We start from the raw sequence: 26,286 nt of genomic DNA, 5'->3' as shown, positions 1-26,286 counted from the left end.
GAGAGAAAAATCATGAGTTGTATTTTGTGGCCACATGTCGGGCACCTGTGGAAGGCCCTGTGTGCATGTGCAGAGCTGTTCTGCTGACTCATCCTGGCAGCTGGGCCAGGCAGGTCTCAGTGACACCCACTCAGGTGTATGAAAGGCTAGTGAGAGAGGGAGAGCTTAGCGACAGCCAGCCCAAGCGGGAGCTCAGGCTGAGGTTTCTATTGGTAAGTGCAGTGTTTAAACTTGGGGTAGAAGACAGTGAGGGAAGGCTGGCTGCATCCGGAGGAGGAAAGTAGGCTATGAGGCTGGAGGGTGGGCACAGGGTACATTTCCCTCTCCTGGGCCTACTTTGATGCCCCCTGCTCTCACACACGTCATGTGACTGGGACACACTCAGATCTCCAGCATCCCACAGTAGGTCTCCGACATCTACTAACTTACTTGGGAGACCGGGTGAAACTGTCAGTTTACCTCAGGCCCAAGGTGAGCTCATGGACTGGATAACGAGTGGCCAGCCAACCAGAGCTGGTAGCCAGCCAGGCAGCAGGTCAGACAGCACTGCTTTACCTCATTTAAGATGGTGATGAGGGCCAGGGAGTACTCGATGACGTGCTGCGGGTCCCCCTGCTTCACCAAGCCCTGCAGCACAGTGTCGGTCTGATTGTAGAGCCAGTGAGAGAGGCTGTGGACTCCGGCCGCAGGGATTGGCAGGGTGATGGTCATGGAGCTGGAAGGGGAAGAAGTGCTCAGTTTGTAAAGAGCAGACTGTCGAATGGAACCAAGGGCGATGGGCGTATTCCTCCCCACCTCCCCCCGGCAGCGCCTAGAGAAAGTCCTTTGAGCGTCACCGGACCCCGGGCATGGACCGGCTCTTCTCAGACCCCTGGCTCACAAGGGAGGGGAGGCCTGTTTCTGAATAGTTGAGATAAGGGGCCAAATTCCTCCCTTGCGTAACTCCATGTAACCATTGGATTGGCAGAAAGGAGGTGTTTGACCCTGGGAGTAAGATCTGGGTTCAGTTTTAGGGTGTTTAAGAAGCACCCAAGAACTGTCTTCAGTCCACTTAGATTGTAGAGGTGTCGATCTTCTAGAGTCCAGGGGGCACTTGCAGCTTGGATTTAGTCCCCTGGGGCCCAATGCATAGGGTTAATGCACTGGGGGGGCTTGTGTTTATTCACTACTGAATGAAAGATGAGATTGTCAGAAATCAGCCCATGCTGGGACCTGCCCCAGCGACCCCCAGATCCAAACACAGGAGTGCGCCCACCTGAGCTAAACACCGCTCTGCCCCTGCTTCTCAGCAGTGGGACACAAGGTTATTCCGAGCACCAGCTCCCTGCTGCTTCCAACTTTCTTTAAAGGGTTCTGGCTGCAAAGGAGGGGCAGGATGCAGAGCACGCTCGCAGCACAAGCTGGGAGATCTCCAAGATAAATGGGCCAGGTGTCCTTTATTCATTTGGCTTTCCCTGTAAGCCATTACTAATAATGCAGCCATTTGTTATGGGTATGAAAGGAACATTAAATTCTTCTCCCACCCAACTGAAATGCGAGTCAGTCACAGCCTCTTTGCCTGATGCATTGCCCTCGAACAATATTACTCGTAAAAAATATAGAGCTAGATCTCCCAGAAAACGACATCCTGCCTCAAAAGGGAAGCGTGGCTGTGAATCAAGATGAATGGCCACGGAAACAGTAACTCAGGTGAGGGGAAATGTGTGTGCAGGGGGCTTTTTGATCTTTCTTAACAAGGTAGCTTTCACCAAGCTTTACTGGTCTAGCAGCCACGTCTATTAGCTGAGAGGTAAAACTTAAGACGTACCTGAAGAGGTCTTTAACAGATTTCCAAATGGTGCTTGTGTTTGATTAAAATGAATGAGGTGAGGAAGTGTGTATCGACAGATGGTTAAAAATAGAGTGAATTTGTGTGTGTCTACCAGAGAAGTGAGTGCTTGTGAGGGCCTGAGGAAGTGTGATATCCTTCCTCTACCTACAGCCCAGGCATGACGGAGGCAGCTGGAATGCAAGTTCCCATCCCACTATGCCTTAACTCAGTCCTTGAGAGACCACCTGTAAGGCCTGGAGCTCAGTCTCTGTGGCCCAATATTTCACTGATGCTGTATCTGCCCCCAGTGCTGGGGGGGTTTCTGAGCTGGGCACGGCGGCAGTAGGAACCCAGCTGACGAAGGATCCATAACCCTTGAACAGACCTGCCCACTGCACAGCCGCTAAGCCGCACTTTGTTATCCCGCCAAGGGCACAGGCCTGTGATTTGGGATTCCTGGATTTTGTGCCCAGCTCGGCCCCTACTTCACCATGCGGCCGTGGGCCTGTTGCTTCCCCTGTCTGTAATAGGAGCACCTTACCGGTTGAGGGCCACGACCGTAGCTCCCAGCTGATCCTGCACGAGCACGGAAACGTACACGAGGAAGCTGTTGGCACTGAAGCCTGGTGGGAGGAAGGCGCTGTGCTCAGAGCGGCTGCCTTTGTACATGCCGAACTCCTCACATTGCCCCGCTTTGCAGCGCGTGGCCAGGAGGATGTACACCAAGGGGGCCTCTTCGTCCTCCGTGTCTCTCCAGCCTGCAAGCCAAGCGCACCGGGCAGTGTCAATGGGATCCGAGCGCACCTCCCAGGCCAGGCCTGTAGCTGCAGCCATTGTCTTGACCACTAGGGATCAGGCTTTTAAATCCATCATTAACAGCGGCCCGTGCCCTCTCTTCTCCCCTCTGTTACTCTTGTCCCTTGATTTGCATAATACTGTGCAGAGTTACATTGCTGACTCCCCCTGCCTCTTTACCCTCATCACTAGGGCCCTACCAAATTCATGGCCATGAATGCATCACGGACTGTGAAATCTGGTCTTTTGTGTGTTTTTTACCCTATACTATACAGATTTCACGGGGGAGACCAGCATTTCTCAGATTGGGGGTCCTGACCCAAAAGGGAGTTGCAGGGGGGTCACAAGGTTATTTTAGGGGGGACACGGTATTGCCACCCTTACTTCTGCGCTGCCTTCAGAGCTGGGTGGCCGAAGAGCAGAGGCTGTTGGCTGGGCGGTTATTGTAGGGGGGGGTTGCAGTACTGCTACCCTTACGTCTGAGCTGCTGCTGGCGGCGGCACTGCCTTCAGAGCTGGACAACCAGAGAGCAGCGGTGCAGAAGTAAGGGTGGCAATACCATACCATGCCCTCCTTACTTCTGCGCTGCTGTTGGTGGTGGCTCTGCCTTCAGAGCTGGGCTCCCAACCAGCTGCTGCTGCTCTCTGGCCGCCCAGCTCTGAAGGAAGCGCCATCGCCAGCAGCGGCTCAGAAGTAAGGGTTGCGGTCCCAAGCCCCCCCTACAATAACCTTGCGACCCCCCCCAACTCTTTTTTGGGTCAGGACCCCTACAATTACAACACCGTGAAATTTCAGATTAAATAGCTGAAATCGTGAAATTTCAATTTTAAAAATCCTATGACTCTGAAATTGACCAAAATGGATCATGAATTTGGTAGAGCCCTACTCATCACCCCATCCACAGCGAGTGTCCCTGCTGCCCTGACAGGCTGAACTAAAGCCTCCAGAGAACTGATAGAGGGATCTGAGATACAAAGCTCTGATCTGGATTTCTCTCAAGTTTAGGGGTTTTCTGATGTGGGTTTTGGGCTCCAGAACATTTGGTCATAGAGTTTAAGGTCAGAAGGGACCACCGGCCCATCTCGTCTGATTTCCTGTCTATCACAGGCCATCAACTCACGCCCTAAACCCAACCACCGAAATGAGCCCAAAGTATCACAGCCCACAGGAGCCTAGTCTAGTATGTGCCATGGGCAGAGGATAGGCAAGACGAAGGTTCACCAAGGCCCCTGCAATGGCAGGGATGATATACCCAGATAATCCTGGCAAGCGACCCGCGCCCACACGCTGCAGAGATAGGCAAAACTCCCCAAGGTCCCTGCCAGTCTGACCTGGGGGAAAAGTCTTTCCTCGCCACACCTATGGTAATCAGTTAGACCCTGAGCATGTGAGCAAGAACCAGCCAGCCAAGCCCCTGAGAGAGAGGCTGCTCGGTGCCACCTCAGAGTTATGGCCAGGCCAGCCCACCCCACGGCCCAGCTTCGGCTGTGGCCAGCCTTGATGCTTCAGAGGAAGGAGAGTAACAAACAATCCCCAAACAACCCAGAATACCTTGGGGGTAAAATATCCTTTCCTGTCCCCCTAGAGGTGGCCAGTTGAAACCCTGAAGCATGAGCTTTTAACAATTCAGGAGACCCTAGAGAAATCAACACGCCACCGTGGGAATAGCCACGCACTCCCCATAACTCAAGAGCAATAGCAAAACAAGGACGATTCTGTTGTACTGCAGAGGCTGAATACAGCGCATATCCAAGGTCCCTGACTAGATATAATGTCCTAGACAAAAGCCCTGTAAAAGCTGCTATTCGCTTGACACCTCAGTGCAAGCCTGTTATAGTCCTCCAGCCTTAGGAATGAATGGGTTATTACACTGGATATTGCCCACTGATCTGTATTTTGTATCCAGCACTTTGTCCCTGCTTAACAAATATTACTACGAATAGCCACAAACCCCATAATGCCAAAGGTACAAAGTTTTCATAATTAGCGCTGGCAGATCAAAATATACCAGACATTAAAATCGCATCATTCTGATTACCCTCTTGCTTTTCCACCTGATTTAAGCTGCAATGTGATCACCATCACAAGAATGACTAGCGCTAGAAACCAATTTGCCCTACCATCGGGAACATGGAATCCCAGCATTCATGTACAACAAAGCATGAATCTCTAATACTAATCATTTGGGGGAGAAGTGGGGGAGTTTCAGAGACACTTACTTGCTGGCCCACAGCAATATGTTACAGGGACCAGTCAGCTTTTTGCATCATTGGGCTAGATATTTTTGTCTCTGTGACTGTGTCAGAAATAACTTGCAGGAAAGGAAACTATATTTGTGTGGGGAAAGCAGAATGAAATCATTCAGGCCACATTTTCAGAGTGGCCTCTAAGTGGTGTCCAGTTTCTGAGTTGTGTGAATGTGGGGATGTAATTTTGGGCACTCACTTTTTCCCCCACACCCAAAACCCAGGTTTATACACACAATCCACTCGCACCAACTAGCTTGACAGGCATTCGGATACTTGATTTAGATGTGAGAAATGTGTGCATAAATGAATTTTAGAATGTGCATGCTTGGGGTACCAAAATTGAGTGGGGCCTGCAGTCTGGTACTTGCAAACCTAAGGGTCTGCTTATGAAAAATCTGACCTACCTACAGGTACCCTTAGGAACAGAAGTGGAGCTGAGAGTAAAGAGCGAGAATTCTGTGGGACCAAGGAATACATGCATCTGGATAACTCACTTGGTGTGAGAAACACACTCACCGATGAACAGTAGAGATGCCAGGCTAATCTCTGGCACTGTCAGGACCACACTCTCACCTGCACATTCAAAGTGAACCTTTGCCATCAGCGCCCTGACTTCTCCGGTCGGAGAGAGCTGACACAATCCTCCAATCGGGGGCCGGTTCGGGAGCAGGTCAATGGAGGCGTAACCTTCCTCCCCCGTTGTGAGGTCAGTGATGTGAAGGGTAAAGGTGTATCCTTCCCCATCCTTTAAGGCCCCTGGCCGTAAGACCAGGTTCATTCCGGTGTTGCCAGTGGAGGTGGTGGTTTTGTCCAAGATGAGAGACTTGTTTTTAAAGCTATGTGCTGCCCATCTCTACAGAGATGAAGGGAGAAAGACGGGAGAAATTCTGGTTTAATCTGAAGTAATGTCCCTAAAATGTTTTTGGACTGAGTCTATAGGGGAAAAAATAGAATCTAGAGGCAAAGGCTGCCAAATTTGCAGTTGATCATTCAGCTTTGTTCTCATGTGCTGAAGCAACAAGAACTGGAAAGCTTCCAAACTGTCTGGTGGGAATATTTCCACTGTGAGATCCACTTTCGTCTCTGGGATTACATCATCCACTGACAAAATATTTCATAATACACAACACAAAACACAGGAAATCAAATTAAACAGTGGTGGAATCTCCTGGGGATAACATTGCTTTTACAGGCTGCAAGTTGACTGTGTCCTGCATTGTTCCTGTCAATAGTACAAACGTACAACGGTGACAACGAGACACACCGAGACAGGCGGCCGGAAAACACCGTGCAGGAAACCGCTCAGCTCACTGGGGATACAGAGCAGCGTTTCCAGTGGGACTTTCACTTACAAAGCCTGTTTCATCCAACACCGTATAGCCCAGTGCGCGGATGGGAGGGGAATGTGGCTGGAGGTGAAGAAAACAGACTGAGCGATCTATGTTTCAACCCCCTGAGCCAGAATAACTCAGGCCACAGAGCAGAGAGACGAAAACACTTTAAAATCTCGATCAAAAGGAACGTGAAATGAGCTCCTGGTATGTGAGCCCAGGTTGGCAGTGCCGTGGCAGGGGCATCATGGGTTGAATGGCCCTTGGGTAGCGGTAAGCCACTCTGATGGAGGGAGGCCACATTTCCCGCAACTCCCGGGGCAGTTACTGAGAAGATCTCTCCACTGGGACACAATTCGCACAGCCCATATGGGCACGGCAAGGGGAAGGCTCACTTGGCGGAGCTGCTGCTGACAGAACCTGAGCGGCTCCGTTTGCATGGCAGCTGCAGCGAGCTTGCGGGCTCTACAGTGGCAAGGCCTGGCATGACATTGGGGGGGGGCTCTGTGATGGGGTCAGAGCCCCTCCCCCAGGTTCACTACAAACAGACCCTGCTCTAAGAGGTCAGGCTTCTTGCAGATTCACAGGGGACTGCACTGGATGAAGGGGAAACAGTGAGCAGAGCCTCGGAGCCCTGCTGCTCTGTTTCTCTTTGGGCGTTCACATCGATCGTGTTATTTTTCACTTCATTCTACCCCTCCCGCCCCCGAACACGGAAGGGGTCGATTTTGCCTCCAACAGCAACGGCTGCCCCATCACCACTTTACCCCAAGCTTGGAGTCGTTCTGGCAGTTCCTGCAGGTGCCCTCCAGGTAGACATAGGAGCTCTTGCTGACTTCGTAGACAGACTGGGCTTTGCAGGAAACACATTCTAGGGATACAATGGGGACTCTTCCCTTCTTGATCAACACCTACGAGGAGGGAGGAACAGCTCAGGAGACGTCCATTCCATGCCTGATGCAACCAGGACACACACACAAGCATAAGGGGATATTGCTATCAACTTCTAACTAGTTTGCAAACGTCCTTGTGCCCAGTTCTCTGCACGGGAGCTCACTCCATTTCAGCATGACGCGTATTTAGGGTGAAATTCACCCCACTGCAGAGGGACCAGCACGGGGCCTGTGCACTGCGCAAGTTCACTTAAGGATTCCCAAAGGGCTTTAGTGGGACAAGCCATGAATAAGCCACATAGGGATTTCACTTTCAGGGCCTAGATACTACGCTGCTGGGATCTCTAGAACTTCCCTACATTGATCCAGGCTAGACTAGGTGATTTTGTTTTTCCGTATTTTTTTAATGGGTTGCTTTAAAAGTTTCTGTGTATAGTCCTGGGTAGGATGCCAAGATGGCTCTTGTGGTTTTACTAAGTACATCTGTTACTAAACTGAGGTTCTCTGAAAGATGAGGCATCCTTCAAAAAAAAAAAATCACTCTTATCCCAGTTAAGACTAACCTGTGCTCTGTAGAGAAGACATCTAACTGGGAGAGGGAAGGTCTATTTGGATCTGAGATCAAACATCTGGCATGCATCTGGCCCTGGAAACTTCTGCAACTCGCCTTGATTTTCTTTGGGCCAAATCTTTGGCCCTTCCTCTGCAGCGAGCCCTGAGCCAGTGAAACTGGCTGTGAAAAGGGGGAGGCAGGACTGGCCCCCTGCTTGCCACAGAGCCCTGAACAATGGGGGTTGTCTGTCCTCCAATACACAGAGGGTGCAGGGCAGGCCCTGGCTCTGTGCCTGCCTAGGCCCCTGGGCATTCTTCCCAATGGAAGGGGAATGCAGTGAGCCCTGGTCCTGCAGCAGCATCTTCCTCTCTTGTTCCTGCTGAGATCCTCAGCGCTCAGCCTGGGCCTTTGTGCTGGGTCTCAGGATCTGGCCCTGGGCCTGCATGGCTCTGTTCAGTGCATTCTTTATGTCACTACTTTGTATAAACTGTCAGCATTCTAAATACACCTCTACCCCGATAGAACGCGACCTGATAGAACACGAATTTGGATATAACGCAGTAAAGCAGTGCTCCGGGGAGGCGGGGCTGCGCACTCTGGCGGATTAAAGCAAGTTCGATATAACGCGGTTTCACTTATAACACAGTAAGATTTTTTGGCTCCCGAGGACAGCGTTCTATCGGGGTAGAGGTGTACATTTTTAAAATGCCCGTGAAAGACATGAGAAATGATAAAGAAGCTAGAACAGCAGCTCCTACTGGCTATCAAATGCATTTTGCTCTGCTGTGCAGGACAGCCAGTTTTTCCACAGGACGGTGTGTTGTCCTGGACTTTCCTCTCAACTTCACCGCCTACAGCTGGTTACCTCTAACACGCCTCTCCTACAAAGCACTGTGCAGGATAAGAACTTCAGGATCCCCGTTCCCTCAGAGCCCCTGGCTAGTGTAGTATTAGCTCTGTACTTCTCCTAAACGCCTTTAATCCCCTACCAAGCAGCACTGTGCGGAGTTTGCCTGGGCCCTAGCATAATGAATATTCTGAATGTAAAGAAAGGCAGTAATAAAGACATTGTTTAACATGGCAGGCTGTTAAAAGCGAAGTGTTCCACCAACTGAAGGGGAAGAGCATTGAAGGTTCCCTCATTCCTCCAGCCTTTGCAAATTTCCTATGACACTGGATTCATTGTTTTGCGCTCATGCATGGAAAGCTGATAGTACGGAATGTCCTTGAAAGACTATCAATTTAAATTTTTTTTCTTTATCCTCCGGCTTTGGTTTAAAAATCCAGGCAGTAAGAGTTTCCACTTTCAGACTAACTACGTCTCTTAATTGCCAAACGCACCATGATGAATGTTTCTGACATAAGCCATAAGTGCTGTCGGACTGCAGATGCGCTCAGTGTTTGGTTTAATCTGACATAAACAACATGCCCTTAAAAAACCTTCTGTTTATTTTTTAAAAAGGAAAAAAGGGTAGGAACGATTGACAGCAAAAGCGAGTACCAGCCCTCCTAAAGCTCGCCCTTCTGGTGCCAATTTGGAAAGGGCACAGGGCTGTTAAGTGGAAGTAGGGCTGGGGCACGACATTGCTGGGCACATTGCTGGATCAGTTCTTAATCCCGTGGGCTGTAGGATCCTCATATTCTCCTAAGGCAGCTCAGCCACTGCAAATTCAGAATCTGATCTGCTGTGAACTGGAACCATGAATGATCCGGTTATTAACATGGCGCATGCAGACAAAGAGAGCGCGAGACAGCGTGATCTTAATAAAAGGCCTACGGGAGGAAACACAACAAAACACTTTACCGTTGTCAGCAGATATGCTGCCCCCTGGAAATTTAAAGTGTGTCCATCACTGAGTATATGGTATATGTCCCCCTGAGGGCCATGGACAGAGCTTAGGACTCTGGGGGGATCAAAGGCAAATCTCTCTTTCAACCTCTCTCTGCTTCCTCCCCAATTAATGCAGACAGCAGCAAGCTCTACAGTCCCTTGTTACGTTTGTTACTGTCCTGCAAAGTGGGGTCAGGAGAGGAGCAGGACTCGGGGCCTACCTATGACTGTGGGTATCCCAAAAGCCAGCTAGCTCTGGAGTTTTGCTTGGAAAGGGGAGTGTGACCCTGCGTGTTGTCCTGGTGCCCAGGAGCAGACACACATGCACAGTGAGGACAGAGGTACGTACGGTTTGATTCGTAGACTCGGGATTCAGACCCATCTTCCAGACACTGAGGTCAAACGTATATTCCACATCTGCTTCTAGTTTTGCCTTGGAAATGGTGTTGACCCCATCTGTGGCACTGAAGTGCAGCGAGCACCCTGCAGGCGAGCTCCGCTTGCGAGGAGAAAAGACCATTCAAACCCTTCTTTGCACTGGTGCACGTTGCATTAGTCTGTAGCCAATATGTTCAGTTTCCGACACAATCAGTTCTTGCTATAAATTACCTCTTGTTTGTGGCTGGGGAGGTAGGGTGGGGTACCGGTAGGCACACTGTATTTTCCATCAGGTTAGTAAACAACTCTTGGAACACCCCTATATTTTGGCTGGCCTCCACATTTTTTAAAAATTAATTCTTGATTAAATACCTTGTAAATATGCTAACAGAAGGCAGACAAAGGAGAGTGCTTACATTTACGCTAAGTCTGATGCACAAACCTCCATTTAGAAAGTGGAAAAGACCGAAGAAAAGGTCTTTCAATAAACAAGACAGTTCGGTGTCAACAAGACAATAGTCATCGAGAGAGTTTGCCATGAGACTCTGAAGGGAGATCCTTTTTTATTGGTGGCCCAGACTGGTTCGATGTGTCGACCAGAGAGGAACAGTGTCCTGTACCCAACTGTTATTTGGGCTTATCCTTCAAAAGCTTCATTTGTCTCCTGCTGAAATTGAAGGTTTTGAAATGACTCTAATGGGAGCAGGATTAGAGATGTAACTCGAGCCTGCTAGACTGTAAATTGGCCCCTGTCCTTGTAATGCCTTCAGAAGATTAAAGCAGCAGCAACACCAGAACACTTAACCAGAGGCCAGGTGCAATGGCAGATGCAGGGAGAGCTCCTTGGCTCACTGCAAATGCTCAGGGCGGTGCATACGAATAGCATATAGGCATGATAAGCCATCACCAGGACTCCTGCGACTGATCTTGTGCCATCTTTCTGAGCTGGGTACCATGCCACCCCCACTTCCCTTGTGATCCTACTGAGAGTCAGTTACAAACTCTTCCCTCTATGCCTTCCCAGCCCAGACACAAAAATGGGTTGTGTGTGCGCACAGCACCTGGCACAATGGAGCCCTGATCCTTGGTTGGGGTCTCTAGGTACTACTGCAAGGCAACTAATTATCACCGTCTTTTTCAGTGCAGATTCTCTTACCTTGGAGCAAGACGTGCAGGACCACCGGTAAAGCAGTGGCGTCTGTTCACCATCGTCCAGGTTAGGGTCATAGGATTTCTCACCATCCAGGATTAAGTCCCGAGTGTTGGACCACACGCGGTAAGATCCCCCGTCGATGATTGGGACCAGCTTACTCGGCGTCATAGTCACATTGGCAAAAATACTCTTGGACAGTGGGGTGTCTCCAAAGGAGACAAAGAAGACGAAGCAATAGTTTCCTACTGCCAGGGCCAGCTTGGGTATGACCAGCTGGGGCCTGCTCACGTCAACGCTCAGCAGGTGGACCCTGTCGGCGTCATTGAAGTGCAGGCAGCTGGGTGCTCTGTAAATCTCCCACAGATACTCGGTCTGGTACTTGACACAGCCACGGAGGTCGATCTGCGCCTCCAGGTAGTTCCTCTGGGATCGTTTCATGACTACCTGTGGCGGCAGGGCTAGTTCCACCTCCGGCTCCTCGCACTCCAGGACTCTGACGGTGACTGTGAGATGGGCTGTCATGAAGCTGACATGGTTGGTGGCATTCACCTCCACCTGGTAATCTCCGGCCTTCAGGTAGGAGTAGTTGGCAGCTGCCACGTCTGTGATTTGAGCTGGGGAACCATCGCCAAAGTTCCACCAGAAAACAACTTGCCACGCGCTGGGCTGCACGGAAGCTTCAAACAACACCGTCCTGTTCACAAAGGACAACGCTGGCTTAAGGGAGACTTGAACGATTGGGTCTTGGACTTGGATCACTCTGGTGATGTTCAAACTCCCCAGGTCATTGAAAGCACTGAGATGAATTTCTAGCAGCCCTGGAGCCGCTGGAGCGTAGGAGACACTTCTGCCCGCCAAGCTGACCAGGGCACGGCCGTGCTCTTTCTGCAAGGAGAACTGCCAGGAGTACGACACCCGTGAGCCACTCCCAACCTGGGCGGTGAAGGTCTTTTTTGTTCCCGTTGGGATGCCCAGCTCGCAGCAGTTCACAAGCCGTAGGTCATGGATGGCTTCCAGGACTGAGATAAGCACCTGTGCGCGTTCCCGGCTGACTTGGTTCTGCACCATCACCATCACAAGGTAGTCACCACTCTCGGTGAACTCATGGGTGAACCTAGAACCATTGAGCACCACGGAGTAGCCCCCACTTATGTTCACCGAATAGCTCACGGAGGAACCAGAAGACATGCTGATCACAAAAGCGATTTGTTCCCCAGGCTCCACCACCTTCTTGCTCACAAAAAGCTCCAGCCCGTCAATCCTGTCCTGCACTGTGATATTCTTGCTGGCCACAGCCCAGCTGATGTCATTGGACACATTCAGACGGAGAGAGAAAAAGCCTGCCTTAGGGAACGTCACCGCCACAGTCTGTCCAGTCTGAAAGCCTTTTGGCAGCTCCCACAGCCATGTCACAGTGGTCCCCTTTTCGAGTTCACCGCTGAAGGTCACCACGGAGCCCGATGGGATGTAGCTGCAGTCCAGCTCTGCAGTCCCAATCCTCAACCCCACTACGGGTTCCTGTACAAAGATGTAAACCGATGCATTAGTGGAACCAATCTTGTTTTCAGCGGTGACAGTGACTGCGGTAGCCCCAGGTCTTTGGAAAGAATGTATGATGAAGGGTTCAATGGTAACAGGAGAGAAACCCTCTTCCAGGTGCCAAATATATATTAGGCAAGTGCCACTGGTTACGCTGGTGCTTATGTTAACAGAGGCGTTTATGGCAGCCGGATTGGGGAAGGCAGAAGGTTTTAAAAGGCCGATACTTTCAATGAACTCCACTGTCCTGTTAACAGCTGTGCTTCCCAGCATGTTAGTGGCTTTCAGATAGATAGTGTAGTTCCCAGCCTCCAGGATGCTCAAGGAGAAGATCTTCCCACTGAATGTCTGCACGGGGGTGCTGTCCTTCAAGGCCGTCCAGCTGTAAGAGATGTTTGTCCCATCTCTCACCACCGCCTGCAGATGAAGCGTTTTGTTGGTTGGGAAATAGGCATCTTCCACGAGGTCGCTGCTGGCGATCTGCAGTCCTTCGATCTGCTGCAAGACGTAGACGAAGATGCTGTCCTGCAGTGAGCTGATCTCGTTCTCCGCCGTCACAATGACATTAAAAGTCCCCACGGACCGGAATGTGTAGGAAATGGTGTAGGAGCCTTGGATGGGTGTGCACCTATCGCACAGGATCCAGGAATATCGGCTAGCGTTGCCGGCTAGGAGAGTGGCTACGAAGCTCACTGACCCATTCAGTGGCACCACAGTCCTGCTGGCATTGATGGTAAGCCCCTGGAGTCGCCTCTTCACAGTGAGGTTGAGCCTGGTCTCACTGTTGCTTACATCGTTATAGCCAGTCAAGCTGATAGTGTAGTTGCCGGTGTTGTTGTAAGAGTGGGTGATGATCGGTCCAAGCTGGTTACAGCCATCCCCCAAGTCCCAGCGGTAGCTCACTTTGGTCCCATTCCCACTGGCAGAGAACAGATAGATCTTGTTGAGCTCCAAAACCCTTGTCCCGTTGTATTCAATCTTCGCTACCCCAACTGGTTCTTGGACTTCCACAAAAGCCGTGTCATTGTTGAACGAGACATTGTTGGAGACAGTCACTGTGACCAGGTAGACCCCTGTGCTCTTGTAAGTGTAACTCACTTCAGTCCCACCGGACCTAGCGGAATCGTTGGTCCCAAAGTCCCAGTGGTACCTGTATTGGTACAGAGGCATGGCGCTGACCTGGAAATTGCTCTCTTTGCCAAGGCTCGCAAACTGCTTGGGGGGTAGGAGCGTGACATTGACAATCTCCGGCTCCACACAGACGATGGTGAAGTAGTGCGCCTTGTTCACACTGCTTGAGAGAATCAGGGAGAGAGAGAAGATTCCGCTGTGGGTGAAGTTGTGCGTTACCACGGGGTCCCCATAAACAGTGATGTTGGACGAGCCATCTCCAAAGGTCCAGTCGAAAATGTAGTTCTCGGAGTTCCCCGAGACGTACGCGGTGAACTGTACGTTGGGGTGTTCCTGAATGCAAGAGGAAGGCTCTATTTTGAGGACCTCCAGGACGAATACTCGGACAGGCACAGTCTGCGAAACAGAGTTCACGGGATTCACAGCTGTCACGTTAATAGTGCAGCAGTTGACATCCTTTTCATACCTATGTACTACCGCTGGCACCGTGCTCATCAGTATGGTCCCGTCCCCCATGTCAAATATCCAGGTGATGTTGTCCCCTGTCTCCACTGAAGCATTTACTGATATTGAGATGCCTTGCTCTGCCACCTCGTTGGATGAAACTCTCAGCCCAGTGATCTCTTCAAAGACACGATAATGCTGGTGTGTCTCCACGCTGCTAATCGTGTTGTTGGCTGTCAGGCTGACATTGTATACCCCCCTGGTCTGATAGCTGTGGGTCACTCTAGGTTGGCTCTCCAACAGCAGCGAGGAGCCATCCCCAAAGTCCCAGGTGTACCAGACTCCATAGGGGGATGGCAGCGGAGAGGCTCTGAAGGTGACAGGCCGGCCTACGACTAGGACATCTGCATCTGCTTCTACAGTCAAGTCAGTCAGGTAAGTGTGGACGTGAACCGGGATCTGGTGGGTGAGGTTCTCAAAACTGTTTGACACTAGAACAACCAGGGTGTATTCTCCTGCAGATGAAGAGAGCAGAACATGGGCAGTCATGTTGGAGGGGTCCATGCAACCACCACAGGCCTTAACGGCCTCATGGGAAAGGTTAAAAACATTCCAGGTAGACACTGCTCTGCTTCTGCACCCCACATGTGCTGTATTTCTCTTCTTTTTCTCATTACCACTAAGGGTGCATTAAAATAGGACATGCATGTGTGGCCAGCCTACCTATATAGGAGGCCAGCCTAACAATTCTGGAGACTGATTCTTTTTCTGTTCATCCATATAATAGTGGATGAACAGGGAGTAGCCATGCATGCTGCTTCTACCTGTGCCCTGCAACTGTGCCTCATCTCTGACCCGAACCCTGGATGTGAGGGAAGTTCAGTCTCCACGGGCCATTCTGCTATTGGCCTATCTCCTGAGACTGCCAAGAAGGAAATCTGCCTGTGCCAATGAGCATAGTTTCTATGATGTGAACACACATCCAGTGAGATTATCGGATGGTGACACTTTCTGGTCACTTCCAGTCTGGGCTAGATTTGAACCAGCGATCCAGAGGAGAAAATAAACTGCTGTTGTGAACAGGTGCTCACAGTCAGAGATGATGTCTGATCATCCAGTCCTGCCTCCTGTGTTCATCAGCACCTTCCTTGATGCTAATTCTGCCAGGGCTTCGTCTGTTGTTTATTACAGCCAATGACCAGCAGCACCAACGGTGGAGCGAGTTTAACCAAGAAAGAAACTAATGATACATGCAGGCCTCTGAATCATTCTCTAATGTGGAGGTGCTAGGACTTTCTGAAGCTCTTGACCCCTGTAGCCCCCAGTGCAATAAAACTGCATAAGCCTCTTTCTCCCAGGATATGCAAACAGAGCTTACCTGGTACTTGATAGGTGTACGAAACGTTGTGCTCGATCACAACCTGATGGACGCTGGGATCAGGAATGAGGAAAGACTCATTATATGGAGGTTTAAACTGGTAAATTTCATGACCACCATCTCCAAAATCCCATCTGGGGAGAGGAAAGCAGACATGCAGATCATGAGCTGGTCGTTACATAGTGAAACGGAAGCTGCTTTTGGAGCATCTTAGGATCCCACCTGGAATCCTGTAAGCACCCCCAGTGCTATTCCCAGTGTTCTGCTACAGTCACAACACTGTGGTTACCCGGGGAGCTACCGCAGAGGGTACTGCCGAGTAGCACAACGCGAGTTGTTCTAATCCCATCGCGGTGCCATGGTGACAGGAGTATGGTGGCAGTTAGAGAAAGGGAAGGAGTCACTTCTAACTAACCAAATAGCAAGTGTTGCGGAAGAAAGGCATTATGGGACTGACCTCCAGAAACACTGAGCACCCATTACCCTGGCTGAAACCAATGGGAACGCTGGGATGCTAAGCCCCTCTCAAAACCAGTCTCTGTAAATACCAAATTTTGTTGTTATGGTACTACTGTGTTTAGATTTCTTTACCAGGACTCCTCGGTCCTGCTCCAGTTAAGCATCCCTCGGCTCCTGTTCCAAAAACCCGGCATTACAAATACCAGCACGCCCTTCTCTGGTGCCAAAACATATCCCATAGGAGAGCAAAGACACTGCACAGGGAGTTCTGTGATGATTCTGTTCTGAGCAGGTGAGGAACGAAGACAGAGCCAAACGAAGGATCACCTAGCAAAGGCCTCACTCAGTCAACCTCCGGGGGACATCAATAGGAATTTGCCTTGAATGAGCACTGAGGAAAGAATAAACCAGAGCCTGCGAATTAGGCCGAATACCCATTTGAAATCAATGGGCCCTCAGGTGAGAAATCAGCCACGGCAAAGCCCCTGAGCTGTGCACGGTGAGACCCTAAGTTTGGGCAACTTGCAAAGGACTCACAAGAAAGCAGCGTCCACAGCCGAGTCGATCTGTACACTGGCGGTAAGCTCCACGGTCGTGTTCTGAGGGAGGACCAATGGGATCTCCGACACGGTCAGGTCCTTCATCCTATTCATCTTCTCCACTGTGACGTTGTAATCAACTGTGACATTGCTGACGTGATTGGACGCGGTGAGCTGTTAGGGACAGGCAGGACAAACGGAATGGCTCTGAGGTTACCTCACCACGCTCCTGGGAGTAAAGCACCAAAGAGGGATCTGGTTTCACGGTGCTAAAGGGACACTGGGATGGGGCGTCTCCCCAAACGGGCCCTGAGCGAGCGGAATTAGGCCAGGCGGGCCCAATCAGCCAATTAAGCGGCAAACAGGGGAGAGATTTAGGCGAGGAGGAGGCCACTAATTGGAAGCAAACTCATCTGTGAGGGAACAGGCGGGGCTTACATAAAGCCAAGGGACTGGCAACAGAAGGAAGGCTCCAGGGGGAAGGGAGGTGTGGTTGGGACTATAAAGGGAGAAGGGAATTTGGGAGGGAGAGCCAGAAAGGTCGGGAAGACTCAGGGGAAAAGCAGCAAGGTGTGGGATAGGGCAGACCTTGGCTGCTGAGGAGAAGGCCCCAGAGCAGAGGGCGGGCCCGGGTTCCCCGGCCAGCCCCTGAGGGAGTGGCACCATGGGGCAGTGAGTGGGCAGACTGCCTGACATGGCTAGTGTGGACAGAGACTTAGTAATACTTTGATACCCCAGAAAGGGGAAACACGTATAGTGACCTGGTCGGAAAGCCAAGTCACGAAGAACAAGCACCCAGTCGCAGAGACTGAGCGGCAGAAGGGGATCTCGGACCTGGAAAGAGCTAATCCCCAGAGCAGCCAGGAGGAGGCACCCCTGGTGGTGAGTGCCCCCGTGACAGACTCCAATAAACCAGAGAGAGTCCAGGGGAAAACACTGAAAGGGACTGGGGAGAGGGAAAGGACAGGGCCTGAGCAGCTCAGGGGAGAGCTGGCAAGTAAGTGTGACTGGGGTAGGGGGAGTAACGGAAGGAAAGAGAGGCAGAAAGCCAGGGTAATAGGCAGTCGGAAGAGGCCCATTCAAACTGGAAAGCATCCATGACCACAAAGCCACATGCCCAGTGGAATAATCTTCCCCGTGAAGCTGTCATGGCTCCACTGCTAGGTCTGTTCAAGGGGGAACTGGATTCTGGAGTCAGGGAGAGGAATTTCTGCCCTGGTGCCTTGGAACTCAACAAGTGCACACGACCCAGGAGACTCTTCCAGCCCTGAACTTACCGATGGTTCATTCGCTGGCTCTGTCTGAGCCTTGTCGCTAGCAAGCTGCTGTGCACAGGCATTAAGAGCCACTGATGGAGCAGCAGCAGCTTCCGGTGAGTAGCTCCAGACATAACAGAGGGTGCAGGACGCAAGCGTGCCAAGTGCCGCTTCAGCACTTCTCATGAGACAAGGCAGGGATGGAGGAGAGCGGAGGGCCTGGGGCAAAGCTGGAGGGGGGCTGAGAAGAAAGATCAGAACGGTCAGAAAAGGGAACCAAGATGAACTGTGAAAACTGGGAGAGAGGAGCAAAGCAACATGGGAGGAGAATGGACAGGAGCGGAGGAAGGAAATGGGCAGAGGAGAGACCCGGAGATAATAGGGACAAAGGAAGAGAAAAGGAGAAGGGGGGTGGGGAACAAAGAACAGAGGAGGGGAAAAGAAGAACAAAGGCGAGGAAAGAAGGGAGGAGAGGAGAGAGCAGTGGAGTGGAGGACACAAGAGGAAGCTCTCACCAGAGCAAAACTAAAGAGTAAGCAGCTTTGCAAGCACAGCAAAAACCTCTTCAGGAAGCTGCAACGCACAGCCTGCATTACCAACTGGCTTGCGAATGGAGCAGGGCGTTGGCAGAAATCTCTGCCTCCCCATCAAACCGCTGCTTTCCCTTTTCAGCTGGTGGAACCCCAATGGAAAAGCAGTGCCACGGGAGAGGCCTTGGCTTACCGAGAGCTTGTACACAGCTGGGCTTTGGTAGATAACGTTGAAGACGACGTTGTAAAAAGTGAAAGATGGCTTATCGTCTACCGTCCATCTGAAAGTCACATCCGACCCGGCCTCCATCACAGGGATGTAGCTCTGAAAGGTACGAGGACACTTCATACTAGACCAAGGGGTTCTCAACCTTTTTCTTTCTGAGGCCCCCGCCAACATGCTCTAAAAACTCCACGGGCCCCCTGTGCCTCAGCAACTGTTTTTCTGCATATCCAGGAGATTAAAAGCCAGAGCTGGTGTTAGGGGGTAGCAAGCAGGGCAATTGCCCTGGGCCCCAACCCACAGAGGGCCTCACGAAGCTAAGTTGCTCGGACTTCAGCTTCAGCCCCGCACCGCAGGACTCGGGCTTCGGCTTTCTGCCCTGGGCCCCAGCGAGTCTAACGCCAACCTTGCTTTCTGGTGTATTTTGGAGGACCCCCTGAAACCTGCTCATGGCCCCCAGGGGGCCCCAGACCCCTGGTTGAGAACCTCTGCACTAGGGCATGAAAGAAGCATGCATGGCACTTCCCAACTGAACAGGAGACGGAACAGATTCAATCTTAGAGGCTAGTTCAAGATTCACTGAAAGCAGCTGATAGGACAAGAAACAGTTTCTGCATCCTTTAGACTCTGCCTTTTAGTTACTGTATTTTGGGGGATTCAGTTTTTAGTTTGAATGGAAAGTAAACAGTAGGATTTATTTTTAGTCCCTTTAGCTCTTTCATAGTCCAAGCTAATCTCCCCTCCTCAGGTGGTCAGACATCTTTCTCTCTCCAGCTCCTGGTCGGCACTGGGGAGCCTGAAATCCTGTTTATTGCCGCTAGTTCAATCAAATGTACAAGTCTCCAAACAGAGAAGCGAAAGAGAGGGAAAGAAACTTGGAGACTCTCAGCTGAGGGGATAACAACAACACTGTGACTATTGTTGGGTTGCCTTTCAAGGTCATTTCAAAGTAGTCTTTCCTAAAATTAGTTCTTATGCCTGGGACTTTCCAAGGGGTTTCAGGAGGGATGTACCCTAATCCCACTAAAAGTCAGTGGGAGTTGGGGGGCTAAATTCTGCTGAAATCCCAGCCTACAGCTCCTTAGGTAAGCATGGCTCTTATATCACATTCAGTAATCAGACCAGGGCCTTGCCCCAAAGAATTCACAATCTAAATTATTTTGCTGTCGAGACTTCCCCACTGCTCTCATGCCTTAAAAAAGGAAAGAGTCCCACTTAATGGGATGTTCTAGAAAACCTGTTTTTCCAATATTTCCAGATAATAGTAATGAGCACTTTTCAAACATAGGTTTCAGAGCAATTTACAGAGGTGGGTGAGCATCCTTAGCCTCCTTGTACAGATGGGGAAATTCAGGCAGTGAGAGACTGATGCTTCACGGAGCTCACCAGTGGCACAGCTGGGACCAGAACCCAGGTCTCCTGACTACCCCCCTTCCCTGGAGATCTGTCCACAAGACTATGCTTCCTTCCTGCTCCAAGAGGCTCTGATAACTTTGCAGACGCTGCCACGCTTTGGCTGCTTTGCTGAACTGAACCTCTGACCCTTTTCACTAGGAAATACCCGACCCAAAGCCTAAATAGATCCAGTTGCACTTGGCAGGCTGGGGTTGGATTCCTGCTCCTCTAGAACATGTCTCATTAGCACAGTCAGACTTCTTAACCCAACAGCTGCAGAGACCAGCTGGTGAGGTGAGACTGACAGGCACTGCAGGCACAGACTTGCATATTTTCTGCCATTAAGCAGCCAAAGATTAAAACAGAGCATTTGACAGATCCGATGGGTAGTTACCAAACAACGATTCCTTGGCCTCTGAGCAGGGTTTAACTTTGCAGTGGGGAAAAGGACTGAAGACACCAGGATAATTACAGGACTTTGGTAGACAAAGAAAGTATATATAGCTCCAGCTGGCAGGTGGATGGAATTTGTGATAGCAAATCAGAACTTCAAAAGGAAGTCAGAGGAACATGAACCCTGACCTTCCACAATGCACCTGGTCATTTGGGCAATTTATGGGAGCAAGGAAAGAAACGCAGAGCTAACATTCTCCTACCCTAATGCTGGGGTATTTAAGGTGGTGTACTGCTAAGTTACACGCCTAATTCAGGGGCATCCACATCTTCCCTAGTGAGGAGCTGTGTTGGCAGTTTGCCATGGGATCAAAGGCCCTATCTGACATGCATAAAATGGGGCAGATCGCATGGAGGTGCAGGTCCTCATTAGTAGTGCACCGGTGATCCACCTTGTTTACATCAGGGCTGTTTCCCAACCCCAAAGCATTCGCATTAAAGGTCGCAATGAAAACATTATTAATAATTTAACAGTGCAATGACTCACCACCCGGGTGTTTAGCAAGACTCTGGTTTCCGGGTCAGGGGTCGCTCTGAGTCCTCTAATGGGCTCCTCCACTTTCACTTTGACAGTGATGTTCTGGGAGCTCACAGAGTTTTCCACCATGAGCAGCCTGGTGCTCACGCTCTCCCCACCACCACTCAGCTTGACCACCGAGAACCACGTGTCGTTGGTGTCCCTGGTGCAGTCTGCTGTCAGTGGAACAATGGCTGGGGGGCAAGCCCCTTCGAAGGGGAAGGTCCGGTTCTCGCCAAGCCAGCTTGCCGTTGCATTCACCCCGGAGGAGATCTTCACCACCAGCGAAGAGTGGTTAGTTGGCACATAGACTTTGCCACTGTGAGGAGAGGGGTAAATGACACGGAGGCCTGACACCAGAGAAGTGACCCAGAAACTGCAAGACAAGTTGGCACTAAAGACTCCATTGTCTACCGTGGCTTTAACGGTGTAGAGGCCGTGACGCTCCAGCCCGGGATTGTGTTGACTGATAAGCGGCGTCACCTGTTCAGAGGCATAGAGAACCCTGAGAGAGCACACGGTATCATTCTTCCAGATGGCACCGCTGAGGTTGGCGGACAGGCTGGGCACCCAGTCAGAAGAATTTGTGCTTAAGTAGTTCATTCTGTAAGGTGATAGTGTACTTGGCCGGCACTGGAGGAACAAGCCTGGCGCTGCATCGTGCTGGATGCTGAAGACATCCTTAGGCCTGACAAAGGTGTCTTCACCTTTAAACATCACCTGTGAAAGGGTAGAGATTATTTGATTCCATGGCTTAAATGCTTAGCAGGCACCGCCATCACCAGTCCCGAATTTGGGGAGGTGAGAAAGTTTACCATTGGATTTACCGCCAGGCTAAAGACCACAGCAAATCCAGTAGCTTAGGGAGCTTTCTTTAAAATGCCACCCTCTTTGCCGATATGAATTGGATGTGCTGAAAACTGAGATAAACATCCGTTTTATTCTACAGTTCAACCGTCTTGTTAAATGCAATGAGCGTGGCCCTGTTAAAATCTTGCACAAAGCTTTGAAAACTGACCCTTCCATCCACTTTATTGTTGCAACAAATTACTGGGGGAGCGGTTAGAGGAAGGAAATGGGAGTCACAGCTCCTGGGTTCTATTCCAGATTCTGCCACTTACCTGCTGTGGGATCATGAATAAGTCACTTCATGGCTCTGTGCCTCAGTTTCCCCATATGTAAAATGGGGATAACACCTGCCACACAGTTGGACCCACAGTTCAGTACCCAAGGAAAATAGCCCTGTCCACACATTGGTTATACCAGTTAATTTGCACTTACCAGATACTGAGCAGAGGTGTTAGCTGGTATAGTGAAGAGAAACTCTTTGAGGAGTTCATAGCTGAGCTGGCTTGCATTGTGCCAAGAAAGGGAGTTGGTGCTATTGGTGATGGAATCATTGGCACACTCCACTGGGCTGCAGCAACTGCTTAGCGACAAACATGTGTTAGTCAAGTGACACCACTGGAAACCAGCAGGGCATTCAAGTAGTGTCCAGTTCCCAATATCCTGAGAAGTGCGGAATGGATATGTAGCGTTTTTTTCCTCCTTGTAACCTGGAAGGCGGGAGGAAAGAACAAATCTGATAGCTCAGGCACATACTTGTGTAGAATTAAATTAAGAATAAAATCCCCAAATACTCAAAATTCAAGGTTTTCTCACATTTTTTCCATGAATTTGAAAAAGTCAAAAATGTCAATCAACTGCATTTGCTCTTTGGGCCAAAAATTGACCATGTTAGTAGAAAATTTCATTAAGATTGCACAGTTTGTAGGGGGAAAATGGTCCCTTTTCCAATTTTAGAGCTATTTCCAAGCAAAAGCAGACCCATTTTTTTGAGCAGAGCTGGCTCTGAACGTTGAAAATGCATTGTTAGTTTTCACAAGTTAGCGCTTAGATGTCAGAATATCAATTTTCCAATGTCAAAATATCTTTTTTTCCCCCCCACAACTGTGGACTGTGTGACTGCATCAAACCTTCCTGTGGGAAAATTCATTCCCACAAAAATTGTAGCTTCTGGACAGTTGCACTGAGACTCATAGAAAAGGCCTGTTAGACCGTACTATTCATCCCTCTTCAGCCAAAATGATAAGAATGATCTATTGTCCTGTTTCACGGTCAGAGAGAAAGTTTCTCCCCTGTTAACTTTTGGGACTAGATAGAGCACAATCCATCATGGTGTGACATTTTCAAGTAGAAAGAAATAATGCAGAAGGTGAATTCATTTCTGCCCAAGATCCGGTTAGTCTTCATACTTCATGACATGCAACAATTCCTCAAGGAAACCTTTGGAATCCATTATAAGAAATATCATCCGATGGCTTCAACCTTGGACCAAATGCAGACCTAGCGAAAGTTGGGGCAACTTCAGTGCAGTTGCCATAGTTACTGTATGAACCGGCTCTGCGGAATCCGCAGCATCTATTTTCATGCCAGCAGCCACAGAGTAATTCCCCTACAAACTGTCCCAGCATTAAAGTGCCTGGGTGTTACAGAGGTTTCTTGTCCAACGAGCGCTGACTGTTTGTGAGGCAGACACAAGGAGCATGCGCAGAAAGGGGATTTGTGCAGCACTCTAGGCCTTTCCCAACACTGTTCTGTGTCTTGCTCTGGGAATCAGCATTGTTTCCCCCTCGAGCTTACAGGAAATGGTGCATTCTGAATAATTAAATAATAATTATCCACCTGGATATTAAAGAGGAAAGCAAATGGGCCTGTGCCACCCCTGTTTGGGGGGTAGGTCCCAAAAGCTGCAGACCGTATGCTAATGATGTAATGCCCTGACTTATATAGTTGATAAATAGTCATTATCTCTTTTGCATAAATCCCCTCTTCTGTTCACCATCCAAAGATACTTCCTCTATGACTCCTCCTCCACTGCAAATCCTTTCTTGCATTTCCCCACCTATCCCCTTTCTCTGACTGGTTCCATCTTCTCCATCGCTGTCCTGGTTCCACTCCCCCCTCCCCACTCCCCAGCTTCTCCTCACCTCACCTCAAGTTTCCCCCTGCCCCACCCAACACACACGCTAACCCTAGACTCTCTGAGAAGAATATTCCCCACATAACCAGCCCAAAGCCATAGAGTGTCTGGCGGCTAGAGTGTCTGTCTCTCCCTCACATTTGCCCACTGCTCTATTCCTATCTCTATGTCATGTGGGTTGGGGGCTATCCTGGAGGCAGGATCTCTATGGTTAGAGTCCTGGAGGACTCCTGGGGGTCTCCATAATTTAGAGCTTCAGTTCTCCAGGGCTCTAACCATTGAGACATGGTCTAGAGTGCCTCCCCTCATTCACAAGCGGGAGACTCCCTGCCAATACAGGAGGCTGGAGAGCTTTGGAGGCTTGGCCCATTTTTTAGCTGCTCTGTGGTTTGGAGAGAAGGCCGGAATGGCTCCATTGGTTGTTGTGTGAGGAGTGGGGAGGGTTCTCACTTGATGTCTGCTTCAGAAACTCCAGGTCCTATCCGGCCCAGGAAGCGCCGCGGGACCAGAGAGCGAGTGACGCCAGCGGTATCCCAGAAGCGAAGCGGTGGGAAGCCGCAGCCATGGCAAAGGGAAGGGTCTTTGTTTTGTCAGTTTAACGCCAAAGTCCAACACAGATTTTGCGGAACAGGTGACTGTGTTAAAGATTCAAACTTCCAATCGAAGGGCGAGAGCTCACGATACACATGCACTGAGATGCCCCCAGGACATTCCCTAGCAAAACCAAGGAAGATGAGACCTCACCTGAAACTGCTCAAGATTAAAAAAAATAAACACCATAAAGCCTCTCTCAGGCCTCCTTTCAAAAGAAGAGGAAAGGCCACAAACCCAGTGTGGGCCACCTTTAAAATAACTTGGAGTCAGGGAAAGAGAGGAGATGTTGTACCTTCTCTGCGTGTTGGTCTGTGCACCTGAAACCTCACGTGAATAGACCGCTGCAGTTCTTCAGTCACAAACTCAAGGGCCGTTAAAAATGCTTCCTGCTGAAACGCCAAACTGGGGAACACCATCGTCTGGAAAACAAAACCCAAGGCCTTCACCTTGCTGTACCGCTCACGGAGCTCCCTCCACGGGGCTAGGACGTGAGCCCTTCTTACCTCCACAGTGTCCAATGGAGCCGGCAGCGATGCTTCTCTTGTCAAGTATCTCACAGACCTGGGTGTGTCAAACGCAGGGTCGCCCACGTAAAAGTTTTCAGCGTTCAGGAGAATTCCTGTTTTCAAGGGAAGCATTAGGCAAAGCCGGTGAGAGCCAGCAAGGCCTGTGTTTGTGCCTCAGCCCCGCTCGCGCTAGATCACATCACATATCGGAACGGTAACACCCATCACAGGGGGAATTACAAAATGGGTTTTGGACCAGTTCAAATCACATGATTCCTCAGTTCTGGGGGAGAGGCAGCTGCGGTTATGATTCAGTTACCTTTCTCTCCACGCTGTGGTTTTGATTCCCTTCCCAGCCTGTGTAATTAATGTTTGCAGCGTTCCCAGCGCGATGACAGAGCCGCGCAACGGTCAGCAGCTTCGGCTTCTGGGAATCCTGCAAATGCTGCCCGTCCCCCTTCACACGGGATTCACGCCCTGAGGTTTGCGTTGAATTTTTGGGTATAAATGCAGCCCCCAAAATTCTATGTAAAACTCAACAAAAGCCACCTGGTTTCCATCAAAATAACCTCACCTAGCTCAGGCTTGCTCATAACCAGGGCAGGCCTTGGGGTACTGTATCAGTGAGCAGTTATTGGGACCTCTCTTCACAGCTAGGGTGGGTCCCCCCTCATCTCTTTACCTTACACTTTATCTGAGCCCCCTCCCATCTTTATTCTCTTTCTTATTCCCAACATCCTCCTCTGTCTTCCACTCCCTCTCCCTGGGGTGAGGAATTTGTCTTCCAGCCGGTTTGCTTCTTCCTGCTGCCTGTGTGATGGAGGAGAGGGGGGTTTCCTATGCTGCAGGAGGGTGGGGTCTTCTGTTAAGATGGCTTCTTCCCACAGTGGACTCTCCACTCAGAGTCACCCTGAAAGATGGCACCTTAGGCAGCCAGATACCCAGCCTATGCCTGGAGCCAATGCACATTCCAGCTTTGGCACGGGCACACCCAAAGCTTGTCCCTGGCTCTCCAACATGTTCATGAACTTCAGGGAACCTGACCGTGGCTCTCCAAACAGAGGAAACATTTGCAGGTCTAGCAGGTGCAGGAAAGGAAGGCAGCCGCCCTGAAGTGCCCACAAAGCTGGAGGCTCCAGGAGAGACAGGAGCTGAACCAGCCCTGAAGGCCTGGTGAGCTCAGAGAAGGTAACCCTGTGCCTCCCGGCATTACTTTCCATCCCAGGCTGGGGTACAGATATACCACTGTCAGGGACGGGGCAGAGGGTCCTCTGTGCTAGCAGATTTTTGGGATATTTCTAGATTAGGAAAGGAAGTCGAGGTTAGCTAACCCTGACTTTTTCCTA

General features: G+C 50.4%; 1 protein-coding gene across 1 annotated transcript in view; it reads right to left on the bottom strand.

Moving 5' to 3' along the window:
- Positions 1-26,286, bottom strand: part of PKD1 (polycystin 1, transient receptor potential channel interacting) — a 131,309-nt gene that overhangs the window by 35,235 nt on the left and 69,788 nt on the right. The window contains exons 8-20 of the mRNA XM_065411612.1: positions 24,938-25,053; positions 24,727-24,853; positions 22,139-22,413; positions 20,828-21,577; positions 18,463-18,594; positions 16,482-16,657; positions 15,486-15,619; positions 10,997-14,622; positions 9,812-9,961; positions 6,953-7,096; positions 5,428-5,707; positions 2,352-2,568; positions 556-715 (exon numbers count right to left, since the gene is read on the bottom strand). Coding sequence (XP_065267684.1) covers positions 556-715; positions 2,352-2,568; positions 5,428-5,707; positions 6,953-7,096; positions 9,812-9,961; positions 10,997-14,622; positions 15,486-15,619; positions 16,482-16,657; positions 18,463-18,594; positions 20,828-21,577; positions 22,139-22,413; positions 24,727-24,853; positions 24,938-25,053 — 6,287 coding nt within the window. The remainder of the gene's footprint in view (positions 1-555; positions 716-2,351; positions 2,569-5,427; positions 5,708-6,952; positions 7,097-9,811; positions 9,962-10,996; positions 14,623-15,485; positions 15,620-16,481; positions 16,658-18,462; positions 18,595-20,827; positions 21,578-22,138; positions 22,414-24,726; positions 24,854-24,937; positions 25,054-26,286) is intronic.

This window comes from Emys orbicularis, chromosome 10 (assembly GCF_028017835.1).
Source record: "Emys orbicularis isolate rEmyOrb1 chromosome 10, rEmyOrb1.hap1, whole genome shotgun sequence".
Lineage (NCBI taxonomy): Eukaryota > Metazoa > Chordata > Testudines > Emydidae > Emys > Emys orbicularis.
The sequence above is the reverse complement of the archived record's forward strand: the minus strand, read 5'-3'. Positions and strand labels throughout refer to the sequence as shown.